Raw genomic sequence first — 18,324 nt, 5'->3', positions numbered from 1 at the left:
TCTGGGACTATTTAACACGATTCAGCTGATCACGGTGTCCTTCCGCGGCCGCGGTGCTCCGCGTGTATCTCTGCGCGGAGGCGCGGCCTGTCCCGGGCGGTGATGTCACTTCCGTCGGAACTTCCGGGGGAAGCGGAAGCGGAAGGGAAGGGGAGCGGGCGGGACGCGGCCCGGGCGGGCTCGGGGCGATGTCGGCCAGCGCCGTGTATGTGCTGGACCTCAAGGGGAAGGTGAGGCCGGGCCGCGGGGACTCTGCGGGGCCGGGGGGGAGCGGTGCCCCCGGGACCCTCCGCTCTGAGGGCGCCGCGCGGTGCCCGAAGGGCTGCGGGGGCCGCGCTCCCCTCCCTGGCACCGCCGCGCTGCCACCCCCGGGTGTCCCCGAGGTGCCACCACCCCGGGACAGGGCACTCGTGGCCTGTGTCCCCTCGCGATGCTGAGTGAGGCAGCGCGGCCCACGGTTATTAATCTCTGCCTCAGAGGAGCTCCGTGTTTTCCCCTCTTCAAATCATTGTTGGGGCGCGAGCAGCGATAAGGAATAACCGTGGGAAGAGTTAATGCGCGACTTCGCAGTGAAATATTGGTGTTTGCGTCCTAATCAGCAAAAGTATTTTGGCGGCGTGATTTGCGTGCAGAGAGACTCGAGGGAAGCTGAGTGATTTTAGAGAGGCCTTGTGTGTTTGTGTTGCGTGGTAACACCCTTATAAAAGAGAAAAAAACCCAAGAGTTTGAGTGCTCTCTCCGTAGGTTCTGATCTGTCGGAATTACCGCGGAGATGTGGACATGTCAGAGGTGGAGCATTTTATGCCGATCCTTATGGAAAAGGAGGAGGAGGGGACGCTTTCCCCTATCCTAGCACACGGAGGAGTTCGTTTCATGTGGATTAAACACAACAACCTGTATCGTATCCTTTGAGCTGCTGAAAGAAAGGCCAAGGGCTGCTCTTATTTTCTCTAGTGACAAAGTGCAAGTTGGAGAATGGCTGAAGTCACATAAGATGAAAAAAAATCTGGTTATCTAATAAAGTTGGTTAAATAAAATAGGTTGTATTAAATAAAGTTGATGTATGCTCTACATAATGTAATGTGCACCAGCAGTATAAGGTGTTTATATTAATTTTACTCTAATAAGCTCTTTACAAAAAGGTATTTCTGTTAATTTTACTCTAATAAATTATTTCCTGGAGGTTTATTTTCCCATCTCCTTAGATCAGAGGTGCTGTTAAATAATTAACTCTTAGTTTTTCTGGCCAACTCTAATTGCCTAAAGGCTTTTTGAAATGCACTTAGGAAACCTTTTTTTCTTTTTTTTTTTTGAATGCACTTTTCCTGAACATCCTTTATCAGTTGTTGCAACATCTAAGAAGAATGCATGTGTATCACTTGTGTTTTCATTTTTATATAAAGTAGTTCAGGTGAGTATGAAATCTTGGAAGTAACCTCTGCTTTCAGTTCAGTCTAAATCTGACCTCAGATAGAAGTGCAAAGAGCTTTTGCATTTTTAAAGAACTCTGACAATAGCATTTCTACTTTATATTTGATTATTTTGTAGAACTATCTCCCTAACCACTAAAAAAGGCACTGATATTTTGTAGCTGAGTAGGCAAAGGATGGGGCAAAGTGCTGTAAGTAGTTGCACAAGAGCTGAGCACCCAGAGGAGAATTGTGAATTGGTGCATGAGTAGTGGTGCCTCACAATAGAGCCTGTGTTCCGTTCATCTCTAACCTGCTGTGAAAAATATTTCCTCCAGAATAAATATTTTTCATCACAGAGTTCCTCCTGGGATTGTTTCTCTCTTGAGTTTTAATTGAGGTGGGTTCCCTGATGCTGTTTGTGGAGTTTGGGGTTTGGTTTGGAGCTTTCTCAAATGGTTATTTGGGGTGCAGGAACATTCTGTGTGTGCTCTGCTTGCTCAGCTCATGTTCTTCTTCTCCCCCTCCCTCCTGTCCTTTTGTTTCAGGTTTTTTCTGAATATTTCAAGGAGTTGGAAGAAGAGAGCATTAGGGATAATTTTGTTATTATTTATGAGTTGTTAGATGAGCTTATGGATTTTGGGTATCCACAAACCACTGATAGTAAAATTTTACAAGAGTAAGTACCATTCTGCCTCACAGAGACAAAGCCCTTGGAGAATTTTGAGCATTCTTCTGTGGGCAAACAAATGTTTGGCTTGTTCTAAGTATCAAAAAAAGATTAATTTTCGTTTTTTTCATGCCAACCCTGTGGCTGGTGAAGGTACATCACTCAGGAAGGTCACAAACTTGAAACCGGAGCCCCACGCCCGCCTGCCACTGTTACAAACGCTGTGTCATGGAGATCAGAAGGCATAAAATACAGGAAAAACGAGGTCTTCCTGGATGTCATAGAGTCTGTTAACCTCTTGGTGGGTACCTTGAACTTGAACTCTTAATGAGAATTGTAGTGGGAAATTTTATAAAGAGCTTTTTGTATGAAAGTCTGCAATAAAAGGTCAGACTGACTGTGGCTGGTGTGCTGTGCCACTTAAAGCAACATCAGTCATTAAGATTAAGTAGTCTCAGGGACATCCAGTACAAATAATCCTTTAATTGTTTGTATTGATGATTTTTGAATGTCTTTTCCTTCTCTGTGCCATCACTTCCCTGATCTAATTCTGCTGTGCTGGATTAATTCCTCAGGAGAAACACATCCAAGAAAACCCAGGGCGTGGGGATGGGGTGGGAGTGTTGCTTGATGTCCCAACATGCCACATCAGAGCAGCCTTACCTTTCTGTGCCTCCTTGTCCAGGTGAGTGCCAACGGGAACGTGTTGCGGAGCGAGATCGTGGGCTCCATCAAGATGCGGGTGTTCCTGTCGGGAATGCCGGAGCTGCGCCTGGGGCTCAACGACAAAGTCCTCTTTGACAACACGGGCCGTGAGTGTCCTGGTGGTGCTGGGATAATCAGGAGAGGTGGGATCTGGAGCCTGAGGCCTGGGGATAGCAAGGAAATCACAGAATCGTTAAGGTTGGAAAAGCCCTCTGAAATTAAGTCCAACCATTAACCAACACCACCAGTAAACCGTGTCCCCAAGTGCTGCATCCACATGGCTTTTACATCCCTCCAGGGATGGCGACTCCACCACCTCCCTGGGCAGCCCCTTTCAATGCCTGACCAACCTTCCAGTGAAGAAATTCTTCCTGATGTCCAGCCTGAACCTCCCCTGGCACAATTTGAGGCTGTTTCCTCTCATCCTGCCTCTTGTTCCCTGGGAGCAGAGCCTCACTTCCCCTGGCTCTCCCCTCCTGTCAGGGAGTTGCAGAGCCAGAAGGTCCCCCCTGAGCCTCATTTTCTCCAGGCTGAGCCCCCCCAGCTCCTTCAGCTGTTCCTGGTGCTCCAACCCCTTCCCCAGCTCCATTCCCTTCTCTGGACATGCTCCAGCCCCTCAAAGTCATTCTTGTCATGAGGGGCCCAGAACTGGACACGGGATTCGAGGTGTCTCAGCAGTGCCCAGCACAGGGGGACAATCCCTTCCCTATTCCTACAAAGTGTTGGCTAGAAGGGAGGACTGTCAGCAGGCAGCAGCTTTGCTCTGGTGAGACTTGGGCCACAGTTTGTGCAGGACCTTGACCTGTGGTGTTTTCTGCCAGGTGGGAAAAGCAAATCAGTAGAACTGGAAGACGTGAAGTTCCACCAGTGCGTTCGTCTCTCCCGCTTCGAGAACGACAGGACCATCTCCTTCATCCCCCCTGACGGGGAGTTTGAGCTCATGTCCTATCGTCTCAACACCCACGTGAGTCTGGATGTTTGCTTTTTTAAGGGAGAGAGCTTTAAATTGTAGCCACAGTGGCTTTCCCTTAATTTTATTTTATTTTTTTTTTCCAAATCTTGGCCGGTACAAGAGTTTTTAAGTCAACTGTTAATAGTTTGCTCTTTTTGGAGGAAGAAGGAGTTAAGAAGTAACTTGGCAATAAGTCTCTGTATTTTCAACTACTATTCAGTAGTTTTTAAATACTCTTGACTTTTTAAATACTAAAATTTTAATTATTTTAGTATAATAAATAAATAATAAATAATAACTTAAATACTAAAAGTTTTCTAAATACTCTGTTTTTTTCATCTAACTACATAATGAAATGTCAGTGTAACCATTCATTGTGCTTTACAACAGAATTTATCACTTAGTTTTATCAGTGTGTCAGTCTCAGTGATGAGGATGCCTTTCCCTTCAGAAAAGGAAAATCTCAATGTACAGAGGGTCTATAAGATGCTATAAACTTCGAGTTATTTTTTATTTTAAGGGCAATGCTTTGAATTAGAGTTATTTGAGGTCTTAGAGGGGTTTTTAGGGCTTTTTAGAGCTTCATACTGGGGAGTGAGCTGCTGTAGTTCAGTCCATGGTATGTTAAACTATCAAGTATTTTCCTATGCAAGTGTTTGTTATTAGGGGTTAATGTGAGCCACACATTTTTAAGCTTATAATTCTTGTAGCATTTGCTCATTGGTGTATCAATACTTGCTCATTTGTACAATTATTTCTTTTAAATTAAATCATGACTTTTTGTCATTTTGGACACCACAGGCTCTGTTTTCTGTGGAGTTCACATGTTGAGTGTAGCTTTATGAAGCAACATTTTAGTGACTGTTTCAGGTGAAACCCAGAGCTGTGAAGTGTTTTTTTTTTCCCCATCAGGTAAAACCCCTGATCTGGATCGAGTCTGTGATTGAGAAACATTCCCACAGCCGCATCGAGTACATGATCAAGGTCAGACATCCTTCAGTAATTATGGCCAATTTCAGTCTTCTTTCATTTATTTTCAAAGCTTGACCAGCAACATGTGCATTTCTGTGCAAGTGTTAAGTATTTCTGTGGGGCTTGGATCTCTTTGAACACTTAATTTTAACTCACAGTCTGTGTCGTGGTTCTCAGGATGCAGGTTGGGGTGGAGGGGAGCTCTGTGTCTCACAGCTGAACCCACCAGCATCATGGAAATACTTAGAGCCTGCTTTTTTGATTGTATTTTTTCCTTCATTAGGCAAAAAGTCAATTTAAACGTAGATCAACTGCCAACAACGTGGAGATTCACATCCCAGTTCCAAACGACGCCGACTCGCCAAAGTTCAAAACCACTGTGGGAAGTGTCAAATGGGTTCCAGAGAACAGTGAGATTGTCTGGTCCATTAAATCTTTTCCAGTGAGTGTTCTTTTTACTCTTCTCACCCAGCAGTGTAATAATTACTTCCCATCAGGATTTCATTGATGTTCAGACTCTGCCTAAAGCAAATTCTGACAGTGTCAGACAAGCAGTAGTGGCCTCTTCCTCTTTCTCCATGGATGAAGGGTTGGAATTTGGTGTAATACATGTTGTTTATATTTGTTTCACTGGGATGTTTTTTCAGAACCAGATTAGAGAGCAGATTTTTTAGTGATGCCTGTGGATGGTGTAATCTTTGGCCTGGCTTTAGCAGCAGCTGTTTGAGTTTTGTCAGGCTCTGCTTCTTGGGTGGTTCCACAAGCATGAGCTCTGTCCACTGCTGGTGATGTGAGAGTGCAGCTGTGTGTCACCATTTAATCCGAATTCTTGAGTATGAGGCTGGAAGAAAAGGAACTGTGCCTCAGGCTGGCTCTGCAACTTTAAAAACAAAAAGCATTTTTAAAATAAAACCACATGTTACTCTGAAGCCCTGGAGAAGAGCTGGAATGAATAGTGGAGTTCAGCAGTTTGACATTAATAAAACCTCTTGTATCATTGCAAGTTCTTTTTTAATTTATTTTGTTTCAAGAAAAAAAAAAATCTGTCCCTTTTGGACAGGGTGGAAAAGAATACCTGATGAGAGCTCACTTTGGACTTCCAAGTGTTGAAGCTGAAGACAAGGAAGGAAAACCTCCCATTAGTGTCAAGTTTGAGATTCCCTATTTCACCACTTCAGGAATCCAGGTTAGTAGCTGAACATGGAAATAATGATAAATTCACATGCTGGGTTCTAACACACAAGCTGTTTCTTATCTTCTAGATGTGATTCTTCTTCAAGTTTTACCCATAAAACACATTTTTGACTGAAAAAGGGTGTTTTGTTCCTCTTTTTGCTAAATGCTGTTTTAAACCATCATGGGGCAGTTTATATCTTACAGATCTTTCTTTCCAGGTTCGTTACTTGAAGATAATTGAGAAAAGTGGCTACCAGGCCCTGCCATGGGTCAGGTACATCACCCAGAATGGAGGTAAGAGAAGGGAGTATTTTATTTCTCCAGAATACACCTACAAATTGAAACTCATGTTCTTGGGTATGAAACTACCTGCACACAGTAGATGAAGATATGCTGCTTTTTCTAGACCCCTTTTTTGGTGTCTTAATGAAAGACTGAAAGACCCAATAGGATATAAAACAGTAAATGCTGTTCAAGTTATTTTCTAATTAGGCTGGAATTTGGTGAGGTAAATTTGAAAACATACACATTCACAATATGCTCACACACAGATTCTGCCAGCTTTCAAATGTATCAGACACTGGCTAATAAAATATACCAGATTTTTAGCAAGTAAAAGTGGTGAGGTTTGGTTTGGTTCTTTTATTGGTTGCTAATTTTTTTTGTTGTTTTGGTTTGTGGTTTTTTGGTGAGTGGGTTGGGGTTTTTTTGTTTGTTTGTTTTGTTGCTGTTTTTCTAGTTTGGTTTTTTTTTCTGGCATTTAAACATGACTGCCCACAATTACCTTTAACCCTTCAGAGCTCATTCTCATGGCCATTCTAAGCAAAGATCTGGGTTTATTTTGCAGAGTAATTGAATCCCAGAATGGTTTGGGTTGGAAGGGAACTTAAAGCCCATCCAGTGCCACTCCCTGCCATGGGCAGGGACACCTCCCACTATCCCAGGTTGCTCCAACCTGGCCTTGGACAATTCCAGGGATGGGGCAGCCAGAGCTGCTCTGGGCAACCTGTGCCAGGGCCTCCCCACCCTCCCAGGGAGGAATTCCTTCCCTCAGATCTAATCCAAACCTGCCCCTCTTCACCTTAAGGCCATTCCCCCTCTCAGTGTTTTATTGATATTTATATTTTTTTGAATTAATAAATATCAATATATATTAATATACCAATGCATTTTATCACTGTATCCCAATTTGCTGCTCTGCTTTCCTACTTTTAATGAGACAAATGACTAAAAGTGGTTTTTTGTGGGTTTTTTTTCCCCTTCACAGACTACCAGCTCCGAACACAGTAAAACACCTCACAGGCACCACAGCCAACAAAACTTCAGGCCAAGAATTCCTTTGCAGAAGCTTCTGTGGTCCTGAGAGCTGTGAATGTTGTTGCCAAGGGTCTCGTTTCTGCAATCTTGGATTGGCAGGAGAAAAGATTGGAGATTTATTGTTTTCAATAATGTGTTTGAGCTTTTGAACCATTAGTATTGATTGTGTGAGTATTTATTTCGTTCTTAGGACATGCTGATCTTGCTGCTAAATGCTAATTTACTTTAGGAGTAGCAGTTACCTTGAGGAGCCAGGAATCCAGAAAGAACCTTGAGAATGTCTTGTCGATGCCTTGTCCATTACAGTCACAGAGTATTTGTATTTTAGGATCTCTAAAGATATTGGCAGAGTTGTGCTACAAATTAGGGAGGTGATTGTGCAATTAAATGACTGCTGAACACTTAGTTGTATTTAGCCCAAGGTATTTATTTTTTTCTGGGCATTTGGGTGCCTTAACTCATTCAAAGCTCTGTTAACTTATAAAAAAAAAATTACAGAATATGAGTTGAAATTATCTGAAGTCAAAAAAATGCTATTTGCTGGTTTTGCATGGTTTCAAAGGAATTAGTCTGAGGGAACAGCTTCAAGTGAAGGGTTTGGAAACAAAAATAGGGGTTTGTGAAAGTCTGAGTTAACTGAGTACAGGAGGAAATGTCTGTGGGAAGGTCTCTGTGGAAGCAGGGGGATTGCTGGCTCCAGTCAGGGAAATGCAGATGGAAAAGTTCCCACCCTGGGGCACCCCCAGGGCCTGGAAACCCTCTGCCAACTGACCAGTATTTGCTCTTTTTATTCCTGTTCATTAACACAAGTTCCAAACTGTGATGTGTAGGCATAAAGCCTGGGACTAACTGTTAAAAGACCAAAACAATTTTAGAGGTGACGAATTTTGGAGGGAATATTGGAGGTTTATTATTATTTTTCCAGATCATAGTAATATACTCCAACCTCTTCCTGCAATTTGTTGTTTATGAAGAGGCTAATAAAAACACAGTTGCCATCTTTCTTCCAGCTTGCCTTTGTGTTAATTCAGGGCAAATACTTCCCCTTTTTGCTATAGTTTGCTAGAATTGTTAAACTTTATTTGCCCTAAGGGGAAATGCTTTCTTTCTCAGTCTTTTCTGTTTGTAAACAGCTGTTACTGTAACTTCCCAGCAGAATGAATAACAGTTCACAATGTTATTCTTACAGGTATTATTATTTTTTTTTACATGCCAGTTCATTTTTTTTTTCAGAGAAGCTACAATTGGCATGGCTGTACATAGTTATGTGGATTATATTTTTTTTTCCAGGAGAATTGTGACGGTTATCAGTATTTTCTTTACACAATTTTTAGGATGTTCTGGTTTGAATTTAATGCTCCTGACAGATGCTAAACTTAAACTATCAAAAGCTAAATGTCTGTGTCTGCAGATGTGATGTGATAACACTGAGTGCAAAGTTCTCCACTGCGGGGGAGAGTCCAGGAGTGTCCACAAAGAGTGAGAAAGTGTTTCAGTCACTGTCCTCACTGAGCCCTTGTAGGCTGTAAATAGATATATCTGTGCATACAATTAGCAAAAAATCAGCCAAATTCCCCTGAGCTGCAGCTGCTGGGACATCACAGAACATCTGCCTCAGGAAATCTGATATCTGATGGTGCCTGACAACAACCAGACACCTGATTTTAGGGTGTGGGCAGGGGTATTCTGGAGTAAGGTTACTGTATTTGTCACCCAACAAGCTTGATGTTGAAACCAAATCATCTTCTTCAAGCTTTTGGTTCCACTACTCATTTTCATTTGAACAGTTAAGCTTATGGCTGAACTTTAAACATTTTTATATTAAAACTGTAACTAGTTGACAAATCACTTTCTGCTGACTTTATCCTTCAAAGTGTTTGTTTTAATTATGCCTGTAAAATGTGACTCTTCAGAGCTTTGTTTTCCTCTTGAAGGTTGGATCTTGTGGACCAGAACCATGTTTGCTCATATTTTGTTGCAATTTGACTCTGTTTTGATGGTGGGGCATCAGCTGTACTTGTCCAGAAAGTAATAAAGGGCAGAAAGGCCTCTTTGAATCACTTGGCTTGCTCTTTTTTTCTGTTTGATCTACACTAGTGCATCTTAGAGTATCCCCAGTTGTTCTAAAGCAGGACCTGGATGAGTAGAACAGGACTTTATAAAAGCTGCAAGTATGGATATTCCTGATTTGTTCACCAAATACTGACAGAATCTTTGCTTTTCTGTTGTTCTCTGCAAAGTTCACCCAGGTACCACAAAATTGGTGGTCAGAAGGCAAAATAACCCCCCTCATCATCCATTCATTGTCAGAGAGTGGGTCCCTGTGTCCCCAGAAAGGCAGAAACAAGGAGATGGGCTGTGGCTCCTGCACTTGCTCTCATTCAAGGAGGAGGGAAGGTTTGGATTAGATGTTGGGAAGAAATTCCTCCCTGTGAGGGTGGGGAGGCCCTGGCACAGGTTACCCAGAGCAGCTGTGGCTGCCCCATCCCTGGAATTGTCCAAAGCCAGGTTGGAGCAACCTGGGATAGTGGGAGGTGTCCCTTCCCATGGCAGGGGGTGGAACTGGATGGGCTTTAAGATCCTTCCAACCCAAACCATTCTATGATTCTAGGAGTAACTTTTTTTCCCCCCAAAGTTCTGTCCTTGCAGCAACTGCTGAATCTTTTTCTCGGTGGCCTGACATGGAAAAATGTAAATGTGCTGGTTTGCCACCTTGTTACAGGTGAGTGCCAATATAGAAGACTTTTAAAGACAACTTGCATAATTCAGAGTATCTCCAGCTTGCTCTGCTTTCCCAGAGTGCTGGCTCAGCATCTTTGGGAGCAGAAAACATTCCTCTCTCCCTCCCCGGGCAGACCTGTCGTCTCATTACGCAGGATTTAATTACTCATTGATTAGATAATTGTCCCTCCAGGTGCGTCAGCGCCGCTCCCCGGCGGAGTAGCTTTACTTCCCGTAGTAGTGCGGGTGTGTAGCTGCTCCCTGGGCTTGCTTAGAATGAGAGGTGGCCCCAAAGCACCGCCGTGGTGCCCCTGCCCTGGCTGCCAGTAGATGGCATTCCCAGCACGCTGCTTCCCAGCGAGGAGCAGGACGAGCCGCACGAACGGTATGTACCCAACGCGCCTCGATTTGGAAGGCACGGCTATTTTAGTCACCCCTGAGTGCATTAAAAACCTCCCCAAACCTGTAATTAATTTTTTTTTATTTCTATTTTTTTTTTTTTTTAGCTTTATGCGGTGTGACTTTTTGGAGTTGAGTAACTTTTCTCTATTTCGACAGGTTTTAACACTTCTTATTTCTTTTTCTCTCCTGTGGCTGATACTGGTCATCCTGGGGAGTGGAGCACCGAGGGAAGGGCTGAGCCACTGCAGCACCACAGGAGCAGCTTCTCAGGGTTGGGCATCAGTGTTGCACATCCCTGGGTCACAAATTCAGGCTCAGCTGGTGGTCTGAAAGCTCCTGTGTGATGTGATATAATATAAAAGAAAGAGGAACTTTCCCCCACACACCCTTGATCCCCTCTAGAGAAAACTGGTTTTGTCTCAATAGAACCTGCCTCCCAATCACATTAAATGGGTGCATTACAAAATCTTTGGTTCAGCTGGGAGAGTCTCTCACTGGGTGTTTTTTAGCATCTTCCTCCTCTTCCTTCTTGCCATCCTTGCATACCTGAACGCTGTTTGCAGTGCTTACATGTGCCTCCCAACTCTAATCTGAGCTGGTTTTGTCCACAAAACATTCTTACACACGAAGAGAGCTCCACAACCCTTCATCCGGAGCGGGGTTGCCTCTGGTTGGGAGATTGCACCTGTTTATTTCTGACCTTATTCTGTGAAAATAAAAAGGGCTAAACCTTGGCACCTCTGGCCTTATCTTGTGCCAAATGCAGTGTGTTGCAATGCCTTCGGTGCTCTTTTTTTTTTTTTCTCCTCTGTGGTTGACACCCGCTGCTGTTTGTAATTTCAGCAGCCATGGCAGGGGGAGGGTCGATGGCCCTGCAGAAAACGGTGCGAGAGAGCAAAGTTGAGGGACGACGTGAATAATCTTAATTGCCGTGGTAATTAATTATGCAACAATGTTATTTGTGCTGCGGGGGAGAAGTCGAAACGGAAACGAACCATCGTCAACCTTCTTTTCCCTGGAATTTCGTGCAATTCAAAGCGTTCTCCGAGTAATGCCCTCCCTGCTCACAGTTAAAACTCGTTTCTCCTGTAGTTGCAGCCTTGCCTTGACTCAGCGTTTGTGAAAGCACAGTTGCTCACAGCTCACTGCAGGCACAGGCAGGAGGTTCCCTTTTGTAGCTGTGGCACTTTGCCCTTAGTGAATTAGTGAGAGACTTTGGGATCCCCGGCACAGCAAGGACATGGACCTGCTGGAGCAAATCCAGAGGGACCACGGACGTGATCAGAGGGACGGAGCAGCTCTGCTGTGAGGGAAGGCTGAGGGAATTGGGGTTGTTCAGCCTGGAGAAGCTTTGGGGTGACCTAACTGTGGCCCTTCAGAGCCTGAGGAGAGCCCACAAGAAAGGTGGAGAGAGACTATGTACAAGGGCTTGGAGCAACAGGACAAGGGAGATGGCTTCCAACTGCCAGAGGGTAGGGTTAGATTGGATATTAGGTAGAAATTCCTCCCTCTGAGGGGGGGGAGGCCCTGGCACAGGTTGCCCAGAGAGGCTGTGGCTGCCCCATCTCAGGAAGTGTCCAAGGCCGAGTTGGAGCAGCCTGGGATAGTGGAAGGTGTCCCTGCCCATGGCAGGGGGTGGAACAAAATGGTCTTTAAGATCCCTTCCAACCCAAAGCATTCTGTGGTTCCATGGTCCTTCTGCATTTCCTGGGCTGTACCTGTGATTTCCTGGGCCCTGGCAGTGCAGGGGCTGCGTGTGGATCGTGGTGTGGGCTCTTTGCAGTGTGAGCACTGCTCTGGGCAGCAGCAGGTCTGGCCCTGCTCCTTCACACCAGGTCCTAAAGAGAAAACTGTAATTTTTTTTTTATTTTTTTTTTTTGGAGAGAGGAGTGGTAGCTGAACTTGGATCTGCATTTGTTCTCCTGAAAATTAAGGATTCTTGTTTTATTAGGATGCCTTTTGGGCTGAGTTCCCAGGAACGTGGTGCAAAGAGCCATCTGAAACTGAGACCACCCCCAGCCCTGCAAAATCCAGGGCATCACACAGGAGGATTAAAGCCACTTTTCCCACTTCAGCTGTTCTGCTGCTCTGTGGTTGTTGACAGACTCACTGAACCAGACGATCTGGAAAAGTTTGAGCTTAATATCAGAAATTATGCCCAGTTTAACCTTATAACCTCTCCTTCCTCTTCTCCTTCCCCCTCGATGCTGCATCTCTTTATGCCCATCTTATCTGGTTGCCTGCCCTGGCAGCTGGAGGAACACTGTAGGTGGAATTACTCTGGGTTGTTCTCAAAAACAAATTGTGGGCTAGAACCTGGAGACTCCAAGTTCCTTTGCAGGCTGATGGTCAAATAAATAAGCAGAAACAGGCCTGAATCAAATGATCAGCAACGTGAAGAACAAGACGCTCCCAAAGTCAGCGTGCTGGGCTGCAGCCCGGCCTGGAGAAAGTTTTGTAGGCTTAGTTCAAATCTTGGCTGTGGATTTGTACCTTGGATCAAAGTTTTGTTGCAGGCCCTTCTCCAATATAAAGCGAAGAAACGTAAAACAACAAATATCCAGCGAAATCCAAACACAATCTGCTCTATGTTATGCTACAAAAATGAATGAACTCTGCCTCCCACCCTCTCCCACTGTGACTTGCTGTGAATAAGCACCACTCAAAGGAAACCAGTGCAAGGAGTTCTGCCTCTTTTCAGCAGGAATAACAATGGAGCAAGGAAAAAACGCTGACTAGTTTTATCTCTGCTCTTCCAGTTGGGCAGGTGTAGGTGAAGAGTGATGGGGAGTTTAAAGCAGCACTGAAAGGGCTCACCCTTAGCACAGAACTGGAGCTCAAATATTGAATTATTAGGCTTTAAAAAATATTCTTCTGGTGAATTAGGAAAAGCTCTTCATAAGGAATGTTCTATACCCCATTTGAGAATTCCTTAGACTGTCTGAGGCAGATCCAAAACCCATGGATTTTGAAGGATAGAAGGATGTTTGGGGAAATCAGGCACACTGGCCATATCCATCAGTGTTATTTATGAGTCTTCAAGCCACTGGGTTACAGGTCACCGAGGTACCTGTTGGATCACAGGGCAAGCTCTGCAGAATGACTCCTTACCAACAGACTTGGATAGGGGTTGTAGCTAAACTCAGGTCTGTGTTTGTTCTCCTGAAAATGCAGGATTCTTGTTTTATTAGATTCCTGTGTTATTGAATTTTATTAAATATTATTTATTCCTTATCAACAGACTCTGGATTGCACTGGTGGGAACCAGGTGTTGAGCCTGTGCTCAACACCTCAGAAAGAGGACAAATTTCACTCTGGTTTTTTGCACTTTAAGCCTTAGTTAAAGAACTTGTAGAAGCTGCTGGTTCCTCCCCAGGTTCTGGGGAGGGAGAAATGTGCTCCTGCCCCGGCAGGGAATGAGGGATTCAAGAATCCCACAAAGTCCAGGAGTGAACAGAGTGCTGGATTTCCTGTCACATCAGGATTTAGGGGGGTTTGCCGTGGGGGCTTTGTGGGCTGGCAAATATCCATTGGGTGGTGGGTGTAGGAGATCTCAACAGTGTGTTAGGAACAGACAGTTATTAAGAGGTAACATAATACCCAAATTCAGCTGTGGTTTCATATTTTTCAAGAGGTCCTTCTTTAAAGCTCCTGGAGTGCTGCGTTCCAGGCTGTACCTGTGGCTGTCTGGCCAAGGAATGGGACAAAGCTGCACAGACAGGAAGCATTTGAAGAGATTTCAGTATAAAAAGTTGGGGGGAAAAAGCTTGGGGGGGAAAGGACATGAAAGGGGCCTGTTTAGAAATGCCAGCGTTATAAACAAATGGGCTTTTTCATCTCCAAACATAAAAAAGCGGCTTTTTTATGAAAAGGAGTATGTTTAAAACGGACAAAAGAAAATGTTACGGGGTAAAATTCCACCTTTTTTGTTTGGAAAAGGACTTATCAGTCAAGCAGTGCCCCACACCAGAGGTAGGAACCCGTTGCTCCTCGAGCTGAGGTCTCATCTATGTCCCAGCCACCTCTAATTACTCCCCGAGCCACAGTGAGCACATGGCTGCAGGACCAGTGTTTGTTTTCTTTCTGGCTTATTTATTCAAACAAAAGCACAAGGCAGAGAGGCTTCTACGTGTTGTGAACTCTACGATTGTTCAAGTTTCCAACAGGTCACAAGGGTCCCAGATAACATTAACAAGCAAGTGCTATGTTGTCCTTTTGTGTTATCAACAGGAAACATCTTTACCAGCACAGGAACTACAGCTTTGTAATTGGCCTGGTGCAAGAACATGACAGTATTTTCTCATCCTATCAGGACTCGGATATTTTGGGAGCTGGTATATAAAGCCCGAGGCACACAGTGTCTCTTGGACATTAGGAACAGGTTCATGGCAGAAATCAGTGTGCTTTGCTATTTTAGTAGTTGCTATAGTTGCAGCATGAATGGTTTTTCTTGCCCTGCATGGTTCAGGGTGGTATTTCATTACAGCTCACATGTATATTTTTATTATTTGAGTGCAGATGGACATATTTAAGGGAATTAACGTGGTGATATAAGCCTTGTAAAGAAGCCTTTAGCAAATAAACAACAAATCCATAAATCATATCAATGCAGGCCGTGTTTAGCTTTCATTAAACGCTCACAGACTTCTACGGTGCAGGATTGAGCTCTATCCAAGCAAATTTCAGATTCACCCAATGATAAAATGTTATATTTGGGCTCTGAAATGAGCAGCTGAATGATCTATGTGTTGAACAGAACAGCCCTTCTGCCTCACACAGTTAATGGCAAAAAAAGTGCTGTAACATCTATAACTTGTGTTGAATCAGAGCAAATAATGTTTAAATGGAGCTGTAAAGAGCTGGGCTGGAAGGGGGCCAATCTTGCAATTAATATTCTGTGCAGGATTACACCACTGGCTGATTTTAGCAAACCTCCCTCGGCCCATTTGATAAAGCTGGAGTGGCTTTTTCCACAGCTGCCTTCACTGTTTTCATCCCAAGTAACTGTAACTACCAGAAGGAAAAGCTACAACACAACCCCAGCATGATGGCGGCCCCAAATCTGTCCCAAAAAGTGCAAAATTAGAAATTCTAATAACTTGGGGGTCATTTTGATCCTTCAGAATAATCATTGCTACACGACCCTTGCTGCACCATTCGGTGTTGCTTTTATGGAGCTCACACAGCCAGATTTTTTAACTTCCACTCTTATTACGATTTTTCTTAAATATCCCTTGGCAGCAGAAATCAAAATTATTTCTGTATAGCTAACTTTTTGGTAAATATGGGCAAAGGGATCATTTTGTTACTGATAAAACTGACTTCTACAATGAGGAAAGCCAGGATTTTGTTTTCCATTTTATTCCATAACACACACACTAAAAAAAAGAAAAAAAAAAAGAAACCAAACTAGCAGTTTGCAGGCTCATTTCAGCACTTGGTTGGTCACAGAAGCTTCATCTGGCACGAGGCAGGTCCCTCACCAATGTCTGTCCCAAAACATCCTGACATCTCCAAGCAAAGCCAGAGCCAGGAGCTGCAGCACTTGGATGGCTCAGGATTGCTGGGCAAAATTTTGTCCCCAAACTTGTCTCCTGTGTATTATGTCAAATGCCCAAAATATCAGGGGCTGATGATGACAGGAGTTATTTTGGAAGGGGTGACACAGTTAAGACTTTTTTCCTCCCTCTTGCTCACTCTTGCAACACACTGGTGGAAGGTGGCAGGAAGGAGGGAATATTTTGGTTTTCCTGACTGGAGCACTGGAGTTGACCAAGATCTCCAAGGCAGCAGCATCAGAGCAGCTTTGTTTTTTCCAAGCAGTATTTTGTGACAGTAGAGCCCGAGGGGGGTTAGATTAATGAAGTGAATTTTTTTTTTTTTTGCAGCAAACACAAAATCACTTTTTTTATTGGGGTAAGAACGTGAATTCAGCAGAGAAAAGAACCCGCAGCTGCGACGCCTGGAAGTTAAAGCAAAGTCAAGGCAGAGAAGAAGAGTTGGCTCCCAGCAGGGCGTGTGTTTGCTGATAGAACTGAGGCAGGGGGGAGCTCAGAGCCCTTGGGTGAAGATGGGGGGGACCTCTACTAAAAAATGCACCTTCTCCAGAAGCTGCAGCGGGCACAGCGTGGGCTCTGCAGGGGATGCTGTGAAGGACCCGGGCAGCCCCTCAACCTCCAGAACATCAGAGTCATCCTTCCTAGAGGTTTTCTCCCCTGTGAGCTCATCAAAGCTCCTGCCCTCGCAACAAGCCACACACCTCCACACCGAGCTCAGATTTCCTGCAGGTGCCATGGGATGTCCCCGCGGCCCCCGCGCTGAGTCAGGGCGGGCTGGGGCTGGGGCAGGATCGGCTCTGCTCTCGGGGAACCTCTCACCCACGTTTCCTGCTCGAATCCAGGCTCAGAGCGGCCGCCCTGCGAGGGCACAGGGGGAGCTGTTGGTGTGGGAAGGTACAACAGCACCCGGTGTGTCCCATCCTGGTACAAAAACTGCCCTGCCCTGCCCTCCCTCCACACCCACTGCCCATTGCTGGGAGTGCTGCCTCGTTTTTTGGGCTGAACACCAGGTGTTTTCCCCTTTCCCCTCCAGGCCCTTGGTTCCTGTGTCCTTTGCCATGTGGGTTAGAAGCTGCTGGCTCCGTGCTGGCGTGGGGGATTCTGGCCTCACATATCCTGGCTCCTGACCATCTCCTCTCCCCCTACCCACAGAGTGAGAGAGAATGTAAATGTCACGGTTGCTTTTCCCTGCATCCATCATGCATTCCTGAAAGGAGGCTCTCCCCGTGCCTTTTTGTGGTCCAACACTTAATCCTGCCCCCTGCCAGGCCCCATCAGACAAGGCCTTTGGTTCGTAGCCATTAAACAGCTCCAGCAGCAGAGGGAAGGTTTCAATACCACGCTGTGGATTCAGGGCCATCTCAGGGCACAGGAGGAATAAGCAGGTGTCAGTCACAATGAACCACCCCTGAGATCTTACTGCTGGTGGTGCCCAGTGCTGCAGAAGGTTATTTGGGACAGCAGGGCTCTGCACTGAGCCTGTGCCCTGCAAAGCTGAGCTTAAAGGACTTGGGTTAAACCTGCTGGAGCTTGGGGAACGGGGCACAACTGAGCTGATGCTGTGGTGGAGCCTGGCAAACAGGGCTGCTGGTAGCTGGGCATGAGGCTGCTGGTAACTGGGGGTGAACTGGAGGTTAAACTGGAGTTGAACTGGTGGTGCCAGTGCGGTGTCAGGGCTGGCGATGGAGGAAGCGCCAAGAACGGCTGCGCTGCACCCATGGGGAGGGTGAGGCATCCTCGGGGTTAGCACAGCAAACCTTCTGCAGGGCCTTGAGAGCCTGCAAAGCACATCGTGTGCAGCACCCTCAGGGTGAGGAGGTGGCTGGGGCTGCGAGTCTTCGCCTCTCTGGGTTTTTTTTGGGTGGCTCTACCACCGCTTTCGCCTTGGTGTGCAGCAGGGGAAGGACAGTTGTAGCTCATTCCCACGGGCCTGCGAGAGCAGCAGTGAAATAAATTGGGAAAGCTCCTCGGAGAAAGGCAGGGAACTGCTGGTACCAGTGTGGCTGAAAGCGAAAGGGCTGAAGGACCCTTTGGCCCACATAGGGAGGGAACCGTCGTCTTGTTTTTCTGATACTCTCGAAAAGAAAGAAACAGCTGCTTTTCATTTTCTGTGCTAACCAGCACCCTCAGCTCTGGGGCTGCTGTGACAGCCCCACAACAGTGGATAAAGCTGCACAAGAGCCCCTGTCTCTGGGGTTATTGGGGGTATTGCTAAGCAAGAAGTAGGGAGAGGGGCTGGGGCCCACAGTGGTGGGATAATGGCCTGAATTTTAGTCTTAATTTCAAAAAAAACCCCACAAATTCAGTTTGTTTTAAAGCTCATTGCCTTTTTAGCCATTGTTAGAATGAAAGCAGTTGGGCACCTCTTAATTCCCATCCCACACTGGGGCACTGAACCCCTTTCCACTAACAAAGAGCCAGCGCCGAGCACGGTGCAGAGGA

General features: G+C 45.5%; 2 protein-coding genes across 2 annotated transcripts in view; one reads left to right on the top strand and one right to left on the bottom strand.

Annotated features, from left to right (window-relative positions):
- Positions 1 to 18,324, bottom strand: part of TINCR (TINCR ubiquitin domain containing) — a 123,345-nt gene that overhangs the window by 51,256 nt on the left and 53,765 nt on the right. The window lies entirely within an intron of this gene.
- AP1M1 (adaptor related protein complex 1 subunit mu 1) lies at positions 108 to 9,258 on the top strand. The gene is made up of 12 exons (XM_064637478.1): positions 108 to 230; positions 745 to 901; positions 1,344 to 1,411; positions 1,958 to 2,088; positions 2,233 to 2,380; positions 2,765 to 2,891; positions 3,606 to 3,748; positions 4,649 to 4,720; positions 4,992 to 5,150; positions 5,769 to 5,894; positions 6,103 to 6,178; positions 7,152 to 9,258. The coding sequence occupies exons 1-12, from the start codon at positions 189 to 191 to the stop codon at positions 7,172 to 7,174; spliced, it is 1,272 nt and encodes a 423-aa protein (XP_064493548.1). The 5' UTR covers positions 108 to 188; the 3' UTR covers positions 7,175 to 9,258.

The sequence above is a fragment of the Pseudopipra pipra genome, chromosome 27 (assembly GCF_036250125.1).
Source record: "Pseudopipra pipra isolate bDixPip1 chromosome 27, bDixPip1.hap1, whole genome shotgun sequence".
In the NCBI taxonomy this organism is placed as follows: domain Eukaryota; kingdom Metazoa; phylum Chordata; class Aves; order Passeriformes; family Pipridae; genus Pseudopipra; species Pseudopipra pipra.
The sequence above is the reverse complement of the archived record's forward strand: the minus strand, read 5'-3'. Positions and strand labels throughout refer to the sequence as shown.